The sequence below is a fragment of the Phyllostomus hastatus genome, unplaced genomic scaffold, assembly GCF_019186645.2.
Source record: "Phyllostomus hastatus isolate PE091 unplaced genomic scaffold, TTU_PhHast_1.1 phas_scaffold_78, whole genome shotgun sequence".
NCBI lineage: Eukaryota > Metazoa > Chordata > Mammalia > Chiroptera > Phyllostomidae > Phyllostomus > Phyllostomus hastatus.
In genome coordinates, this window is record NW_025334041.1 from 92,053,925 (window position 1) to 92,073,292 (window position 19,368).

The following is a 19,368-nucleotide window of genomic DNA, read 5'->3' on the forward strand; positions in this document are numbered from 1 at the left end:
AGCATCTAAGGTTGGGTGCAGAACGCAGAAACTTTACATTCATATTTGAGAATATTATGTTATATATGCCAGTGTAGCTGATAGAGAAAACACATCAAGTGCTTTTGCCAAATGGCAATTTATACCCTAAGGTGAAAAAAATAAAACTATTAGGTTGGCAAATGTACTACTTAAGTGACTATGAAATGAAAAGCAGTTATTAAACACAGGTCTGTCTGGAAAAAGTCTAGCCATTGTTAATATAACAAGAATGGTTTGTATAACATCAATGTAACCTGGCAGCCAAGGAGAGGACTGGAATGTGCATGTGTGAACAGTGATGACTTCACTGTACTAGTCAGTGGTGGCAGTAGATGCCATTGAGTAAGCATGTGTACAGTGCAACCATTATATTCAAAATGATTGAGCAAGTACAGCAATGAATCTGCATCAAATTTTGCGTTAACTTTGAACATTCCTCCCTGGAAACTATTTGGATGATTCAGAAGGCCACAGCTTTGGGCAACTGGTGATTGGCAGCTTCATCACGACAATGTGCCTGCTCATGCATCATTTCTCGTGCAGAGTTTTTTGGCAAAACATCAAATCACCTAGGTGACTCAGTCCCCCTACAGCCCAAATTTGGCACCCTATGACTTATAGCTTTTCCCAAAGCTAACATCACCTTTAATGGGGAAGAGATTTCAGACAGTTGATGAGATTCAGGAAAATACAATGGGGCAGCTGATGGTGACTGGGAGAATTGTGTGAAGTGCCATGGTGCCTACTTTGAAGGGGATTAAGGTATCATCATCCCATGTACAATGGGATGAGTCTTGTATCTAGTATCTTCTTCAGTAAATGTCTCTCTTTCATATTACATACCTGGATGCGTTCTGGACAGACCTCGTATGTACACATACCACATCTGCTTTTTCCCTGATAAAATGGGATCATACTATTCATAGAGGTCTGCAGCTTTTAAAAAATTCCTCCCCACTTCAGTAGTGTATCATGGACTTGGGCAGAAAATTTCTGGTTAATTAAACTTATCTATCTTTTATGTTATCTTCATTTGTTTTCTTGTACTAACAACAGTCACAGTAACTAAACTCACAAGCAACTGATTTATTAACCTCATGGTAGTTTACTAATTTGCAGTATGAGATACATTTGGCATGACAGACCCTGCTTATTTGCTTGGGGCACTCCCAACTGTTGGATGAATTAATTACTCAAGAGACTAAGTTAAAGATAAGGCTGATTGGTGAGCTGAGAATTGGAAAGGAAAGCAAGGAGGTGTTCTTACAGGATATTTCTATCAAGCTACCATAGCCCTCTGACTTGCCCTGGGGCTCCTTCTATCTTGACAACGGGCATTAGTCATCAGAGCCATAGCCCTGAACAGGGTAGGAGACATGGGGAACAGGCTTCCTTCAGGGTTCTGATCTTAACTGTGCATTGCCCACCACTCCATTTAAGATATCTGACCAGGTCCTCATCCATTACCTGTTCTATACCTGAGAAAAGTGTTGATTAGAATTTGAGGAGTCCCCAAATCTGATTGATGGAGATATGGAAAACACCGTTTGTTTCCACAGCAACTTATTTATAAGCACTCTCTTAGGTGAGCCTCTGTGGAAGTGGCTACATATAGAGGTTGTGACAATCACAGTGTTTCCAGATATCCCCTGGAGGCCAAAATCTCTCCCAAGTTCAGAACCACTGGTTTAGAGGAAGATTGCTTTAGACTCTAAACTAATCTCCCTCTAGGGTGTCCAACCTTTTGGTATCTCTGGGCCATGCTGAAAGAAGAAGAGTTGTCTTGGGCCACAGATTAAATACGTTGTGACATGTGATAACAAAAAATCTTATAATGTTTTAAGTAAATTTATGATTTTGTGTTGGGCTGCATTCACAGCCATCCTGGGACACATGCAGCTTGTGGGCTGCAAATAGGACACCTCTGATAGAGTACAGTAAGAGCTAAAGAGAGGAAAACCAGATGAGATATTGCATGGAAGTTGACTGAGAAATGAGAGTTACTGATAGTAATTCCCCAGCAACAGGGAGAAAGAACATAGGATTTTTCTTGTCTTAATCTACTTTCCCACTAATTATGAGACCTTTGGTTAGTTGCTTTACCCTCCTGATTGTGAATTAGTGTGAGGATTAACCTTGTTACTACAGCTTTTATAATTCATGTACTTATTATGTTCCAGAATTGTGTGGGCATTGTACAGTCATTATAGAGAAAGTACATATAAAAGTCCTCTGTAAACTATCAAATTTTGTACAAAGGTAATGTGTTGCCTGGCATGTCTTCTTGTTCACTTCCTGCCACTGCTTTTATCCATTTAGATCTTTAAAACTACTGGCAAATATACGATTTATCTTTGTGAACTTGACCATGATTATAAATATTTTCTAGGGATGATCACTTTTATGTAATTATATATATTATAATTACATAAATATTAAATACATATAATTACATGTTATATGTATATTAAATACAGAATATATTATTATATATATTGAATTTAAAATTACATTAGGTTTCTCTATCCAGAAAAAAATCTGTTTATGTTTTGTCCTTTTGTTTCCTGCTCTTAAGTCAATTCACTATAGTGAAACAATTAAATTTTTTATCCTTGTCTTAGCTACATTCAATTTTGTCTCTGTACTTTAATGGATTAGTCAGGCATGGTTTCCCTCTATACCCAATAAATGTTTACTGAATGAAGGAATAAATTACAGAAAACATGTTATCTCTCTTCTAGCAGGTTATCTTCTGAAATGATCAGTGACTACTCTTTGTTCTAGATTTCTCCAATGTAAAATTGTTTGACCATCTAGAGTTCTCAGAGTTTCACCAGTTTTACCCCATGGTTTAGATTGGGGGCCAGGGCTGGGGGAGGTGTTGGTTACTACCAGGATGCAAATTCACTTGGCTTCCAAGAGAGTGTTTCTATAATACTTTAAATGTTTGCTTCAGCCCTGAAATTCATTCCAAGAGCCCTAATACTTTGTTGCCTCTGTGTATTGTAGTGTTCAATACCTGCTGTCTCTCACATGTCTCCTAGTGATTTCATGGGATCAGTCTTGGCTGCCTGTCTATAACTTAACTCTCAAATCATGGATTGAACCTATCACCCATTGTTGATTTTTAGTACTGATTCTGCTTTACTTTTAATTTCCTCCCAGATGGGTTAATAATCACATGGATGTGAGGTACTTTTCTTAACCTATGGGAATATTGAATGCAATGGGGTTGTTTGTGACCACTGTTATTAAATAGCCTGTTCACAAATACTGAGTGTACTAGTTCTTTTTTAATAGTTGAGACCAAATGTGATGTATTTCTCTTTTTATGGCTCATAAACTACCTTATCTAGGAAGCAGTCCTTCACTTCTCTCTGAGATTAAGTCTTCTTAATCTCGTACTCTACACATTGTACTAATGTGTCTGCCTTGTTCATCATTGTATCTAATATGTATTTGGCATATATAGGAGGCACTCACATGTTTTTGACCTGCTGAATGGAACTCAGATTATTGTGGGTGGTTATTTTTGTTTTGATTAATGATGTTATCTGCTACAACTTTCTCTTTCTTCTTCCAGTGCCATTTCACTTCCAATTGAGTACTTAATCTAAGCACCGTAGATTCCAGGGTTAACAGAAACCAATTTGAAGAGCCAGTAGAAGATCATGGGGATCATTTCCCTGTTTCTTAAAGAAAAAGCACACCTCTGTATAAGTTTGTTGAAGAAAATGAGGAGAAAATGATAAAGGCAATAGAAAGAAACCTAATTAGACCAGAAGCAATTAGGAAAGATACTTCCTGTTTGGGAGGGTGTCAGAAAAAGGAAGTTTGAATTCTGTTTTGCATTAGTGGTCTTCTGCACAAAAACCCAACATTAAAATTGGAACAATGTTGAGAAATCCCGTGAGCCTTCTCATTGATTCATCCCATGGATCTCTTCTCAAGATCAGATCTGTTCTGGGGCACCTCCCTTTGCAGTGGAATAGGACAATACCTTAATGCACTTTTCCTTCTTGTCCTGCCAGATCTTACACAGGCCATTTTGGCAGGCTTAAGAACTAACCTTTTGAGTAAACACGCAGAAGTACTCTCCTGCCTGAGCTGGAATATTCTTTTCCTGAGTTTGAAACTGTTATTTCCTAATTCTGGTTACCTTCATTACCACATCCAGAAGTATCTTTGATCTTTGGCACCACTACTTGAAACTTTTATCCTTCCCCACAGGCTTTTAAATAAAAATGCATTAATTAGCTTATGAATTTATTTATATATTCTTATTACAAAGTCTTGTGTCAGGGATACCTCTAGACCACAAGAGATCTGAAATGATGGCCATACCTTGATCCTAATGAGTATCCAAAATAGGTGTCAATAAGAAGACTAACCTGATTTTTTAATATCTCTAAAGATTGGAATGCCCTAGAGCTCAGACTTTGAACCTCTGTCTTTCTATTCTTTAACAACAAAAACTTATTTTCTCAGTTTCAAGACTTGGGTTGGTTTCTGGTGAGGCCTCTCTTCCTGTCTTCTCGCTGTGTGTCAAATGTCCTTTTCTGTGTGTGTGTGCATGGAGAGAGAGAGCTCTCTGGTCTTTCTCTCTCAAGTAAGAGCAGCAGTCAGGTTGGATTAGGGCCCCACCCTTATGACTTCGCCACTCATTTTTTTTTAAAAGAGTTTATCCAGTTTTATTACTTTAAATACTACCTATTTATTGCTGATGACTCCCAAATATACATCTCCAGCCCTCAGCTGACCCTGAACTGCAAACTCATTTTGATTGTCTGTTGATATATCTACTTGTACATCGATCGGCATCTTAAATTTAACATGTTCAAACACAAACTCTTGATTCCCTCCACTCTAAATTTGTTCCCCCCTCAGTTCCCTATCTTAGTAAACCCAGTTGCTCAGCCTAAACACCTTTGAGTTTTTCTCTTGTATGCCTTATCCAATCCTTTAGCAAGTCCTGGTTGATCCCCTTTAAAATATATCTCAAATCTTTCAACCTATCGTTTCCTTTAGCATTATTGTTCAGGTTCAGATTATCATCTTCCCTCACCTAGACCAGTTTCCTAGTGTCGCCTTGCTTCTACTCTTGCCCAATTTGCCTTTAAAACATAAATTAGATTGTAATTCTCTGCTGCTTAAATCACAATAGCTTCTCTTCGAAAAGGTCTAATTTAACCTGGCCCCTGACTATCTCTGGGATTTCATTCTCTGTGAATGTGTCACCCTCACTCCCCTCCAGCTACACTGCCCTAGCTTTCTTCAGTCATTCCAGGTACATTCTGACCTCGGAGTTTTTGTATTTGCTGTCTGCTGACTCAATCTCCCTTTCTCCAAAACACCGTACGTCTAGTTCCTTTACTTCACTTGAGTCCATACTCAAATTTCATCTCTTCCTAGAGGTCTTTTTCTTTCTTTCTTAGTCATCCTTCTTAAAATAGCATCTTCCTAAAATTCCCATTCTTACTGTGCTTTATTTTTTCCTTGTAGTTCTTATTGCTATTTGGTGTTATATTAAAACTATTCATTTCCTGTGTTCACACTTGAATGCAGGCTCCCTGAGGGGAGTAAGGGCAAGGGTATTTTGTTTTGTTCTCTGCTGTATCCTCAGCACCTTGAATAGGGCATGACTCATAGAAAGTACCAATGATGTATTTGTGGAATGAATGAGTTGAGTGTATGAACCTCCTTTGAGAAAGATTATGAAGGAATGCCCAAGCACACTGGTCAGGATTCACAGTCCCTAAATCTATCTATCCCCACTATCTCCACTCATAGATCAGTTACCTATTGATGTATGCACCCTTTTCTACTGCACCTTGACTCTTTCCCCTTTGAAACCTTCCAGTGTAATCCCTCTTTTACCTGTTTTCACAGGTTGCATTTTCCATGTCCATCCCACAAAAGAAGTCTTTTAGAATTAATTTTATAACAAATGTTCATACATGGAAAAAACAATTTCTATTAGATGAGGAGAGTTCATGATATGTAACCAAAAAAGCACAAGTTCAGCTGCCTGCTGCAATGAAAGCTAAACTCATGAAGCTGGTGCTGGTACAAAAGGAAAGAGGTTTTACTCAGGTGCCTCACGACCTGGGAGAATGGTGGACTCCCATTTCAAAGAACATCTCCCTTTCCTGCTCAAGCCCACAGTTTGCGTAGGGATAGGGAGGGGAGGACTTTTTTTTTCTATCCAGTTATCTTGCTAGCTTTTGGAGTGCTGGGGTTCTGTGAATGAATCTTTCTAGCTTTTGGTGGCTCAGTGTAAGAACCTCCTCTTGCTGCTGTCTTGGGCAATGGGGGAGACTCCCCATGCCCCCTGACTGTGTAGTATCAGGGTCAGTGGGGTTGGGGGAAGCCTGCAGGACCTGCGTCAGGAAGCCTGGAGATGCTGCAGCCCTCAGTCTGCCTCTCAATGCTGGACAATGTGCCTGCACATTTGGGGAACCAGGTAGAGTCTGCAGGGTACCCCTGCATCCCAGTGCACCCCTGTCCTCTGTGTAGCCCCTGTGCAGTCTGCCCCTCTGAAGTGGGCAGCCAGGCCCACCCTCTGACTGATGGCTACAATAGCAGTAATGGCAGTGATGATAATGGCAGTGAGAGTAGAAAATGAGGGATAAGAAATTGAGACTTAGACAAATTAAACTCTGAAGTTTTGAAGGAACTTGCAAATACCTTGGAGACAATATCCTTGCGAAATCATTGCAAATAGGAAAGGCAATAAAAGATTGTACTGGTTATAACTCATCTGGAGCCTAGTGTTTTATGTCTAATACTGAGTCCCATCTGGGCATGAGATTTTTAAAAAGACAGAAGAATGTGTTCAGAGATGGCAAACAATATAGTGAGAATACATTATACGAATAGTGGTTGAATAGTAAGAATAGTAATTACAAACATTTACTATGTGCCAGGCATTATTCCAAATACCTTTTGTAAAAAATTATTTAGTCCTCATCCTATGAAGTAGATATTATCCTTTCTCTTTTTAGATGAAAAAATGAAATGATAGAGAAGGAGAATAATTCCTGCAAGGTCACAAAGGTGGTAAGAGGCAGAGCCAGTGCTAATTTCATTCTGATTTTAGAGTCCATGTTTCTAATCACTGTGTTATTTTAATATTTAAAAAATGCTTTTGAAGAAAACTGGGGCTACTGTAGATGTCCTAAGAAGGCAGTGTTAGTCTTCACCTTAAATGCCACTGCCTCTTTCTTAATCCCCTTATTTTGCACAGTAGGTACTTCTATAATAACAGGACCAGTAATAGCACTTTCTTATACTTAAGTACTTGTATTTCTAGCTCTCTCTGTTAACCTACATTTAACCTATTTTAAGGATTATATTTGATTCACTTTTGAGCCACTAGATTTAGTTTAGTGCATGACATATTATATATTCAACATTCAATTTTTGTTGAATGAAAGAAGTGAATGGATGATCTTAAAGTTGATTAGAATTGTCCAGTGGTATAATAGCTTTTTTGTAAGGTAACAAGCTCTTGGTCACCAGAAGTATTCAAGCATGGGCTGGATATTTGAAGGATGCCTGAAGGGATGCTACAGAAGGAACTTCCATGTCGTGTGGAAATGGAATCCATCTAACTATCAATTATCTGATCCTATCACAAATTAATTATGATTATTTCTCAAAACATTAAGTTAGCACATACTGTGTGCCTAGCACTGTTCTAGGCACTGAAGATAAAAAGGTAAAAGTGGCCTAGCCAGTATCCATAGGAGCTAGTAGTCCCTGGAAAATTAAGAAGAGAGGTGTTTAAGGGTATAGGTATAAAGTTTTAGTAGATTAAAATCTGTCTTTTTCTCTTTATTTTTGAGATGTTTTGAAAAAATGGGGAAGGGAGGGAAGAGCTGTTACAAGGGGAAGAACTAGGTATGAAAGATGACCCTAAAATTTGCTTCCTGAAAAGGGAGAATTTAGAGAGTGAAGACCACATGCTATGTTCTTACAGGGAAATTCCCCCAAATGGAAATGCTAGTGTTTCCCATCAAGGTATAGTATAGGGCTGGATGTAACTCAGTAGTGAAAATAATTTGAAATTCTTGGAACAAATGTGCTTTCTCGAAAACCAGTAAAGATGATTAAGTCCTACCTCCTTCTACCCTCTTTAGCACCATTAATATGAAGTGGACAGTCCATTAAGTCATGTTCACAAGACTTAAAGAAAGCTTTCTAGTGATTAGGACAAGCATTCTAACAGTTAAATACAAAGGGACCCTTCAGTGTCTTTTCCGATCACATGCCTGAAATCTGTTGGGCGGTGGGGGAATAGTGGTCTTTCTTTATGTTGCCCTGGTACCTCATGCTGCTTATCTTTCACACGTGTCCCAATATGTCTTGACACAGAATCATCCTCTCTAGCTGGGACTTGATGCCTAGGTACATGGGGAATTCCTATTTTGTTTAAAATCATAGTTGTCTTTGGGTTTGGCTGGCATGTTCGTGCTAAGTTTACTGACAATTGTTTTTTTTCCTCTTATACCATATGCTATTCCATGATTCATCTGCTTTGAGTCTGTTGCCTTGAAGGTGAAACAATTTCTTCCAGTATTGATATTTCATAATCTCATAGATAACAAGCATACACATATGCATAGTACTTCAGAAGTTTTAAACATTTGGAGATGAATGAATTATGCTGTCACAAATGGAAAAGAGCAGTATATAATCATAATGGTGATATTAAATCATCTTTTATTGGGTGTTTGGGTGAGCACTGATGTTGATAAAGCCTGGAAACTTTACTACATTTCCGTATCTCTTCTTGAGAAATTGTGTCTGGTATGTATTACTTACTTATGAATTTTTTAAATGCATTTTTCTTTTTTTATTGTTGGTTAAGTGTAATTGTCTCCATTTTCCTGCTACCACTGCCACCCACCCCAACTATCTCCACCTCCCACCCTTGATCCTACTATTTATGAATTTTTGAATTTAACATTTTACTATAATTGCTTTGATCTTATATATTTTAATATTTTAGATGGACAAAATCTTTATTTGCAAAAGTGAGGTTTAGATTCCAAATAAATTGTTAACATTCACTGTTCATGTTATGATGACACCTTTTCTATCATGGGTAGCAGTGACTACTCAAACATCAAGAAATCTTTTCATTTTTGACATAAATAGTGCTCTTTCAAAATATTTTAATAGAACATATTACCTTTCTGAATGTAGTGCAAGCAGTTATTTCTGCATGAGTACTTTCTAAGTATGTTGAAGATTGGTCTTTTCATAAACATGGACTGAATATGATTTTTGCATATAGCTTTAATCAGTGCACCTGTTGTGTTGCATCATTTAACCACCTCTATCTGTCAGTGATTGTTTTCTGATGAAGAAAAACTCTTTATAATTTTATGGTATAGATGCATGTGTAAATATAAGTTATACATTTGGAGATTTTTTTTAAAGTTCTAATCCTCAGTATGTCTTCTTCCCCCTCTCCCCTTTTACCTGGTTTTAGCTCCTCTTTGGTTCAGGTGTGCTGGTGTCCCTAAGCCTTTCTGGGCCACAGCTGGAGAAAGTAGTGATTGACAGAAGCCTGGTGGGAAAGCTCATCTCAGACACCATCAGTGATGGTAATTACCCCATGTGCAAATCAATTGCCTACAATTAACAGTGGGGCAGGAGAAATAGTGTGTCAACAGGTAGACTAATTATTACCAGTGAGGACTTGAAAACACTAGTAATTGCTTGTAATAGCATAGTTAGAACCCATGGGACCAATACAAGTTTTGGCTAATATTTAATATCAAAGTTTTTATCTAGTGTTAGGCTCATTCTGAATATTTTTCACCCTCTCCTTAAAAAATGTGTTGTATTTTCAAAATGGATTTTTCTGGTGTGTTCTTTCAAAATTAGTTTCCCATTGTTGACATTTCAAATATTTTTCATTTTCAAATGAATTTTGAATAAGTAACCCAAATATGTCAATACAACTCTTGGTAAAAAAAATCTGCACTTTGCCTCTTAGGAAGATTCTTTGTTACTGAAGTCTATGAGTATTAATTTTTGAGAGTCTAGACAGTATTTCTTTCTTTAAAAAAATAGAGCTGACATAATATTATATTAGTTTCAGATGTACAACACAATGACTGGACAGTATTTCTAAATATAAAAAATCAATGCCAAATATGCTAGGTAAATCTGGATCCTATTAAGTGATACCATAGTAGTATATAATTGCTATAAAGCATATAAGAAAAGATTTTAAGCCAGATATTTAAAAGTTAGGATACTGACATTTATTGAGCCCTAAGAGGCTCTATGCTTTGCCAACCTACTCATTTTATTTAGTTCAAAAAACAACCTTTTGTAAGGTATAGTTATTTTCACCCTATAGATAAGGAAATTGAAGCTGAGATGCTAAAGAACATGCTCACAAATAAGATACTAAGGAACAGCTTGAAAATGACAGCTAAGAGTTGAACCCAGGTTCTAGCTACAGAACCTATTTTCTTTGCACTATACTATGGTGACTCCTAAAGTTTTAAGATTATGTTCTTTTATTCACAGTAAAAGTTCTAAGAAACAGATTGTATTTTCAGTAGAGATTGAAAATGGTCAGTATCTTAAATTGAATAATCAAAGGAAAGTGTGGTCTAATGGAAAAAGACAGAGGTCAGGGCTACCTCTGAATAAATCAGAATCAATTTCATCATCTTAAAGAAAAGCAGTCTGCAGGATGGCTATAATTAACATTACTGATAATAATAAGGATTGTAAGTATTCCATTTTTCTCTTCCTTATAGAAATATGGTGCTAAGGAAGCTTCCCTATGGAAGAGGTTTCATTTTCATGTCTCATAATCGACCCCTTTGTTGACACTGCAAATAAAATAGTGACTGTGATGATTTTATCATATTGATGCACCTCTATGAGAATTGAAAGGAGACTTCCAACACTATTTATGTCTGAGATATCTTCTTTCACTTGTTTCTTTTATTTGTACCCAAAATAATGCATTCTCATGAGACTGTGATAACAGTGATTTCTTGGCAGTTCTCCAGGTTCTCCTCTAATTGTGTAGGTCTACCATTGGTCACTGCACAATGAAGGGGTAGAAGTAAAGAAAAATAATGTAAAACATTCAATATTTTTTATGCTAGGAACAACATAAAGCATTTCTCAGTTGCTTTTTATCAATAACTTTATACAACTTTAATAGCCCTTTTTGTACCTGATAAAAATTATCTACCTACTTGTATGCTTTAGAAATAAAAGCTATAGAAATATTTTTGCTTATCTTCCTTATAAAATATTAATTTATGTAATGTACACATTGGATATACTATGCTTTATTTCATTAGCTCGTATACTCTCAAAAGAAGGTTCATTGATGAAAATTTAAAAATAAAAAATAAGATTGGTAGGAAACACTGATCTGTATATCTTAATAAATCCAATTTATTCTCAGATGGATTAAACACAGGATTAAAGACTAAACTTGAATAAAAGTATATGTTTTTATCTTTGTATTCAGGTATGAAATGGTCTTTATATTATGCTTTTATAGCTCTAGTTCCAACTATATGATATTTGGTAGTAGTCTCCAAACATCAGAGTGTGTCAAATGATCTTAGAAACAAAGGAAAAGTATCTAATCCATGCATAATTAGATTGATGATTATCATTTATTTCCAGTTTCTTTAATATCCTTGTAAAATGTCATAATGATACTTAAGAGACTTTAGTTATTTCAATTAACATTTGTCTTTTGAAAATTGCCTTTTGTAATATTTCAAAGGAAAAAATCTATTAGTTCATTATTATTTTATTCTAACTTATTATTTGATGGTATTATTAAATCTTTCTTTTTTTAAAGCTCTTCTCACAGACAGCTTCATCATCTTTTCATTTTTGGCACAAAGCAAACTATGTTTTATTCAGTTTACCAAGAAGATGGGTTCTCCTGATATAAGCAAAAGATTGGAAAAACTCTCAGCTTTGGATTATAAGGTAGAGATTTCAATTTAAATAGTCATATTATTAATTATTAAGGTATACTGAGTATCACATGAGTCAATGTTATGCTCATTATTCTTGAACATTTCTGGATTTAGCTTGATTTATTAGAAACAGTGTCCATCCTAAGTTTTCTTTTCTACTCTCATTATGGGGTAGGTCTAACAATGGCATGTTTGGAGCAATTTATATAGCTCTAATGGAAGTGAAGGACAGATAATAGAGGCAAGTTACATATTAAAAAATGGTCTTGTTGCTAGTGGTAGTATATATACCATTCTTCTTTTTCTCTAAAGACCCATATTATCTTTCTAGGCTAGGATAGTTGCTTTGGCTTCTATTTCAAAAGAAGAGAAAGAAGGAAGAAGTTACTTTTAACAGTTAATAAAAAAGTATAATAAACAAAGAGTAGGAAGATTCCCCCTTCCAACTATAACTGGAGAAAATGCAAAAAGAAATCTTTATATGTTAGTCTATCTCTCTCTTCACTAACTCCAAGTAATTTGTTCCTTTGTGTCAGGGACTTTACATCTGTTAAGGCAGGATTTTTATTTTAAATGATGTGTTTAATTTAAGTTTTGCCACATTACATTTTAACTGCTTGGAAGGCATACTCTCTGCTAGGATGAGTATCTAATACATTTTCCAGGCTGTTTCAGTTCAAGGCCTCTTTTTAGCAATGACTTGTGTTTGCAAGATTGATCCAGCCTCTGCGACGTGGATTTGAGACAGTTCACTGTTCACTGGGAACAGAGCTGATATACAGCTTCCTTAAAATGGATGCGCACTTATGCCATACGTGGAGTATATAGCAAAGGCAAAGATTTCTAGATGTCAGCTTTGTGGCTTGAATCTGTGTATTTTTTTGAAAAAGTAGTATTTAACCTACTCTTTTCCCTTTGAGATTATTTCTTTCTGTGATTGAGGTGGTAGTGGTGTGAGGGAGGACCTAATTTTATTTAGCAGAAACATTCTTATAAAAAAGGTTTTTAATATAGGATAAAATATGAGTAAGTTTTTCATCATGGTAATAAACTACAGTTTGGTTTTGTTTACTAGCTTTATGGAGCTTCTATAACACTTTGTGTAATATCAATTTTCTTTAGCTGGGAATCAGTGGTACTCATGTATTTATTTTGGTTAGTCAAAAGTTGGTATTAACATTTTTAATGGTATGTTATTTTCCAGAATGGCAAATTATAGATTTACTGGAAATGGTGTTTATTTACCAGTGGTGTTCTTCAAAATGAACCAATATGCATTAACATAAACTATTTTAAGTGTTTCTAATGCTGTCATATAAAATGTTATTTGACTAGTTTGTTCACCTTAGGATTGATGGATAGTTTAACGAAGTCTTCTCAGCTGAAGAATAGTAGCTCTCCATTAGTGAGAGAAGAGAGGAACTGTCAGGACATCATCTTTTCTTATGAAAAGATGTGGAAAATAGACCAAGTATGTGGGCCCTTATACCTTAAGTAAGGGAATTCTTTGTTTATTCTTTCTGCCTTTGGATTTGAGAAATTAGGATATGGCACTCCACATTTCTATAATTAGAGAAGTAATCCTTTTGGAAAGTCCATGGATTTCATATTCTGGTTCAATATTTGGTTACAAGTATTTCATACTGAGTAAAAACTGCCATTTGTCAATTGGAAGGATATTTTAAGCAACTTCTTTTTTACTTGCTCTTTATGCCATCAAGATAGAATATGATGCCATTCAAACTTACAGGAAACATGAAATTGCAGATAACATACATGATATGTGTTCTGTGAGGACTGACAGTGTCAGTCTCTTGTTTAACTCTATTTCCTCATGTAGAAATTTGTAAGGAATGTATTTACATAGCAAGTGGGGCATCAAAAGAATATATGTATTTTTAAGAATTTAGTAATTCCATTGTGGTATTTCTCTCAAACAAGAGAACTAATGATATTGAGAGCTTAAATATAAGAATTTGTACTTCCAAGTATAAAGTACACATGTGTTGTCTGTCATTGCCCATTTGGATTTAAAAACAAGGAAACAGTGTGAAGTATTATAATTCTGCTTAGAAGATAATTCTGCTTTTCTTTATAGCTATACCATAATTTAATTCTTGTAGATTGAAGTGTTTTTGGCAAAAAAAAATTACAGGGTAAATATCATGAAACTATTGACTTTTAACAAGTTTTCCTGTCTGCATTTAAAAAAATGCAATTCAATTTATTTAACAGTGAAAGGGACAGTGCAAGGAGTTAAATATTTACCATGCGAGAACAACACTGGTAATTACTTTGATTTCAGTTCCTTTTGATGTGCATTCAGAGGATGAAGAGGTCAATAATATTATGGCCATGCAAATAGAAAAGGGTTTCTTTTGACCATATTTTTAAAAATAGCAGAGGATTATTAAAGCATTAACCTTGATTTTAATGGCCTTGGTTGAGTGGTGAGATCACAATTTGGATGAGCCTGATTATTTACTAAATACAATACATAAATGCAACGGGTTCTTAACACCCATTGCACTCTGGCATTATCGCATTACTGCCATCCTTTGTTGCCTTGCAGACAGGAATATGAAAGCAATCTGTCATGTAGTGAGACTGGCTCCAGAAGCATTTCTCTGATAAGAAGACCCCCTGCCCTTTGCTAGTGTCTGGTCCAGTAGGCTTAGCCATGCGCTTAATCCCCAGAAAGTGGTTCGATTATTGCTGACCAGCAATGGCAAGATAGTTTTTTTTTTCCTCCAAGCTATCAACCTTCCATTAATTCCTTAAGCAGAAATACGGTGCAATCTATATTTCCTTGGCATGTGTCACCCAGATGGTGCTTGTGCTTATGTTTTCAAATAACCATGTTCCAAAAAACATAGTTTGAATAGTAAATTTTTACAAATTCTTCCTAAGAAAGAAAAGCATAATTCTCAGAAGCTGAATAAACTTTTACACATGATGATGTGGCTTACTGTTTTTTGCAGTAACATATGTGTGTATGTCTCACATATTCTTTAAAGTGGCATTTGCCTCAAGTTGTTTTTCCTTTGATTGTTGTCAGTCATTGTTAACATGTTATGTCTTAAACAGTATTCAGACACTCTTGGTCAGCAGTACTGAACTTGTCATTTAACATAGCTGGTCTTAAATCTTATGTGCAGGTCGATGCTGTCAAGCAACCATGACTGTCCATTTTGGTATTGATTGAGATTGCCACAGCCAATTCTTCCCTAACCCATATTTTTCCTTTTCTTTCCTCTGCTAAAAATGGAGAGAATTTGGAACATATGTCTTTTTTATATACACGTCAAAAGTATTTGGTAAATTCTGACACCTCCTTAAGCATGTGTATAACATTCATATTTACTTGCATTTATCTACATTTACAGATGCTTTAATTATTACAATACTTTGAGGACTTTGCATTAAAACTGATCCTGTGTTTGTGTTTTTTTTTAAACCCACTAGATTTCCTATCATGAAATACCTGGCCCAGTCAACAGGACAATAGCACGTCGTCTAGCTATCAACCGTGCTCAGGACACAGTTGTTTGCTGGTGGCCACTGGTCACTGATGATGCTTGGCCATGGACCCCCATCTCAGCTGAGAAGGACAGAGCCAATCTTCTGCTCCTGGGTTATGCTCAAGGAAGACTAGAGGTAAACATAAAAGAAATATCTATATTTTGTTGAATGAAATATCTATATTTTGCAAATGAAATAGGATTATTTATTTTTTGTATTTTGAAGTAAATGCAAATGCTTTTTTAAACCTATAATTTATTTTTCCTAATATTCAAAAAGGAATATGAAATGGGGTCCTTAAAAGTATCATACCTAGAAGTTACAAAGACAATTTAAGAGCTGGCCTGAATAGCATAATGATTAGAGCAAGGCTTCTGGGTTCAATTCCTAGCTCTGCCATTATAATCCCGGTTACTGGGCATAGGCCTGGGTTTCAGATCCAGTTCCAGGTGGTTAGGGTGTGTACAGGAGGCAACCAGTCCCATGTTTTTCTCTCCAATCAGTGTTTCTCTCTTTCCCTTCTTCTCTTCCTCCCTCTCTCTCTATAAAAGCAAAGGGGAAAAAAATGTCCTTAGGTGAGGATAAAAATTAATTAATAAAATGACAATATAATAAAGCTAATTATAATTCTATTAAATGTTCTGCTTCATAATAAAAGTAAAAATACTTAAAATAGTCTTTAGTTATACATTGCACACATTACCTTTATTTTAAATGAGTGTATTAAATGAAATTAGGACTGTCCTAAAAGGGCGCACCGCTGGTTTGCATACTTCATCTCTTGCTGTCATCTACATCATGGACTTGAGGCTGACAAACCTGGGTTTGCCTGTTGGTTGGACCATATACTAACTGTGTGACTTAATCAAATTTGCTCCTTGTAAGCTTCTGCCTGACAGACCTTGGGTAGGTCACCTACTGTCTCTGACTCTAGTTTTCTATTTTTTAAAATAATGGACTTAAACCAGATAGTTCACCTCCAGTTCCCTGACAGCTCTAAAAAGTGCTCATCTGGATTCTGAAGCACACATTTGATTTAGCCACTGCCTACTCAAATACCTTCAGTAGATACTGAAACTGAAATTGCCTCAGCACTGAAAAGCCCACTCTTGGCTGGCTCTGACTTGCCTTTTCAGTGTTATACAAACCTGTGTTCTAGCCAAATGGTTTACTCACTGCCTCATTATTTCCCACCAGATTCTGCCCATACACATTACTGCTATTTCTACCTGAAAGGCCCTTTTCTTTCTCTTTTTACATCATTCAGAAACTGCTGAGCATGATCATGGAGTAATAAGCATTGTAGTTCATGTCATGGGATATAAATGCAAAACTGTGCCTACCGGTGAGGATCTTAGTGTCTACCAATGAAAGTCAAATATGAAAACGTGTAAGTGCACTTAAAATGTTAGGTGGTGCTATGGATAGAGTATGTGTAATCTATAATAGAAGCCAGTGGGTAATAATTGATTCTACTTAGACATTAAGGAGTGAAGATTAAAGAGGCTTTGTAATTTGCTCAAATATGAGATTAGTACACAATTTTACTTTCTTTTACTGTTTCTAAGTTTCACATCAGGGTTGTCCTAGCTGTATGGAGTGATTTGGCTGTTTTTTTTTTTTTTTCCTTCTCTCTGAAACAGTAAAAGGAATTATCTAATACTTGAATGTTTGGTAAAACTCACCTCTAGAACTGCCTGGGTATGGTATCTTTCAAGAAAGGTAGATTTTTCATACTGGTTCTACTTTTCAAGGGTTGTTTGTTTTTCAGGAGTTCTATTTTTCCTTGCATTACCTTCCATATTTTGTATTTCTGAAAAAAATCCACTTTATATAAGTATTTGAATAGATTTTAATAAAGTTATATATAATACTTGCACATGATTTTTAATTATTCACCACTGATTGCATAGTTAATGTCCCCTTTGTCAATCCTAATATGTTAAGATCTATAATTCATCTTTTTTGCAAGTAGGTTTTGTGTTGAATTTGGCCCTTTCAGTCATTCTGTGAAAATTAAACTGTAGGAAAAATTTGGAAATATTTCTTTTTCAGAATCTCCTGTGAACTTCTGTATGCAAAAGGTGAATGTCTTTTGGAAGAAATGTTTAGGGAAATAATTATGTTTTTGAGTGTGAAGATATAATCTTTATGAATTGTATCACTTTACCTTTTTAGCATGTCATGAACTAAAACTACAACCCTATAAAAGTAGTATTCAGCATGTCTTTAATTTTTTTTCACTAGTGACCAATACATTTCTTGAACTAATGTTAGAATAAAATATGCAATATACTTTTTAATTTTTTTATTGTATTTTTGTATTAGCATTTATCTCCCTTATACCTTCCTCCAATACCACCCACATCTCTCCTCCCATCCCCGTAATCACTGCCTGGTTGTCTGAGTCCATGAGTACTTTTTGTTTTTTTGCTTGATCCCTCCACCTACCAACCCCCCTCACCCTGAGGCTCTTAGCCTGCTCTATATTATGTGTCTGTCTCTATTTTGTTGTTAGTTCAGTTTGTTCCTCAGATTCCACATATAAATGAAATCATAATGGTATTTGTCTTTGTATGACTGGCTTATTTCACTTAGTATAATGTTCTCCAGGTTCATTCATGCTGTTGCAAAGGGTAAAATTTTTCTCCTTTTTATGGCTGAGTAGTATTCCATTGTATTAATGTCCCATAGTTGTTTAATCCATTCATTGACTGATGGAAACTTGGGCTGCTTCTGTATCTTGGCTATTGTAAATAACACTGCAATGAGCATAGGAGTGCGTATGTACTTTCGAATTATTGTTTCAGGTTTCTTCAGAAATTTTCAAAACTGAAATTACTGGGTCATAAGGCAGTTCCATTTTTAATTTTTTGAGGTAATTCCATATGGCTTTCTATAGTGGCTGTACCAATTTGCACTCCCACCAACAATGCAAATGGGTTTCTCTTTCTCCACATCCTTGCCAGCACTTACAGTTTGTTCTTTTATTGATAATAGTCATTTAGACAGGTGTGAGGTAATTATCTCATTGTGGTTTTAATTTGCATTTCTCAAAAGATACAATAAATTTTAAACCCTAAAATTCAAATGAAAAAGTTAGCAACCTTTAGAGAAGAAATTTAATCTTTGTATCTATTACACTATAGAATTTTTAAGAAGCATTTCCCCATGCAAGTTCAATCAGAAAAAAATAAGATAAAATTTTTTTTTTATTTTTTGGTACACTGGCAAGGTTGTAGACTAGTGGTTCCTTGACCTAGCCATGCAATACAGTCACCTGCAGAGCATTTACAAAGGGGCCCACCCAGACCAGTTACATCAGAATCTCCAGAAGGGGTGGAGGTATCACTGTTCTTTTACAGGTTCCCTAAGTGATTCACATGTGCATCAAAATTGAGAACCACTGCTTTGCAACATAGTAAAAGAAAATAATAACAATAATTAAAGCCATCTTTTTTTGAATAACAGACCATGGAAAGGATGAAGCCCACATACTGAACCAAATGAGAGTTTTAACAGTATATTCTAAGTAGAAAATTGGCTTACCATGCAGCTAAAAAAACCCAAAAAACTCAAAACAAAGGAAACAGAAATAAGCTCTCTGTGACTGAATTATCAGTCTGTCAGAGAATGAACATTTTTTATTTATTTATGGATATTAGAAAACTGCTTGTCTAATTTCACACTACAGAGCTTTAAACAATACTACATATCTTAATTAGAAGCATAAAGCAGAGTTATGTAGTCTAGGAAAAAAATGTCTTGAAAAATATACAATAGTTTCAGAAAAAATATTTATCAGGAAATTAAAAACAGTTTTTAATAATGTATCTGTGGG

The 19,368-nt window shown here is 35.6% G+C and overlaps 1 protein-coding gene across 1 annotated transcript in view; it reads left to right on the forward strand.

Annotated features, from left to right (window-relative positions):
* Positions 1-19,368, forward strand: part of LOC123811567 (WD repeat containing planar cell polarity effector) — a 382,261-nt gene that overhangs the window by 108,239 nt on the left and 254,654 nt on the right. Inside the window, exons 7-9 of the mRNA XM_045827820.1 lie at positions 9,521-9,635; positions 11,882-12,015; positions 15,471-15,662. Of these exons, the coding sequence (XP_045683776.1) occupies positions 9,521-9,635; positions 11,882-12,015; positions 15,471-15,662 (441 nt within the window). The remainder of the gene's footprint in view (positions 1-9,520; positions 9,636-11,881; positions 12,016-15,470; positions 15,663-19,368) is intronic.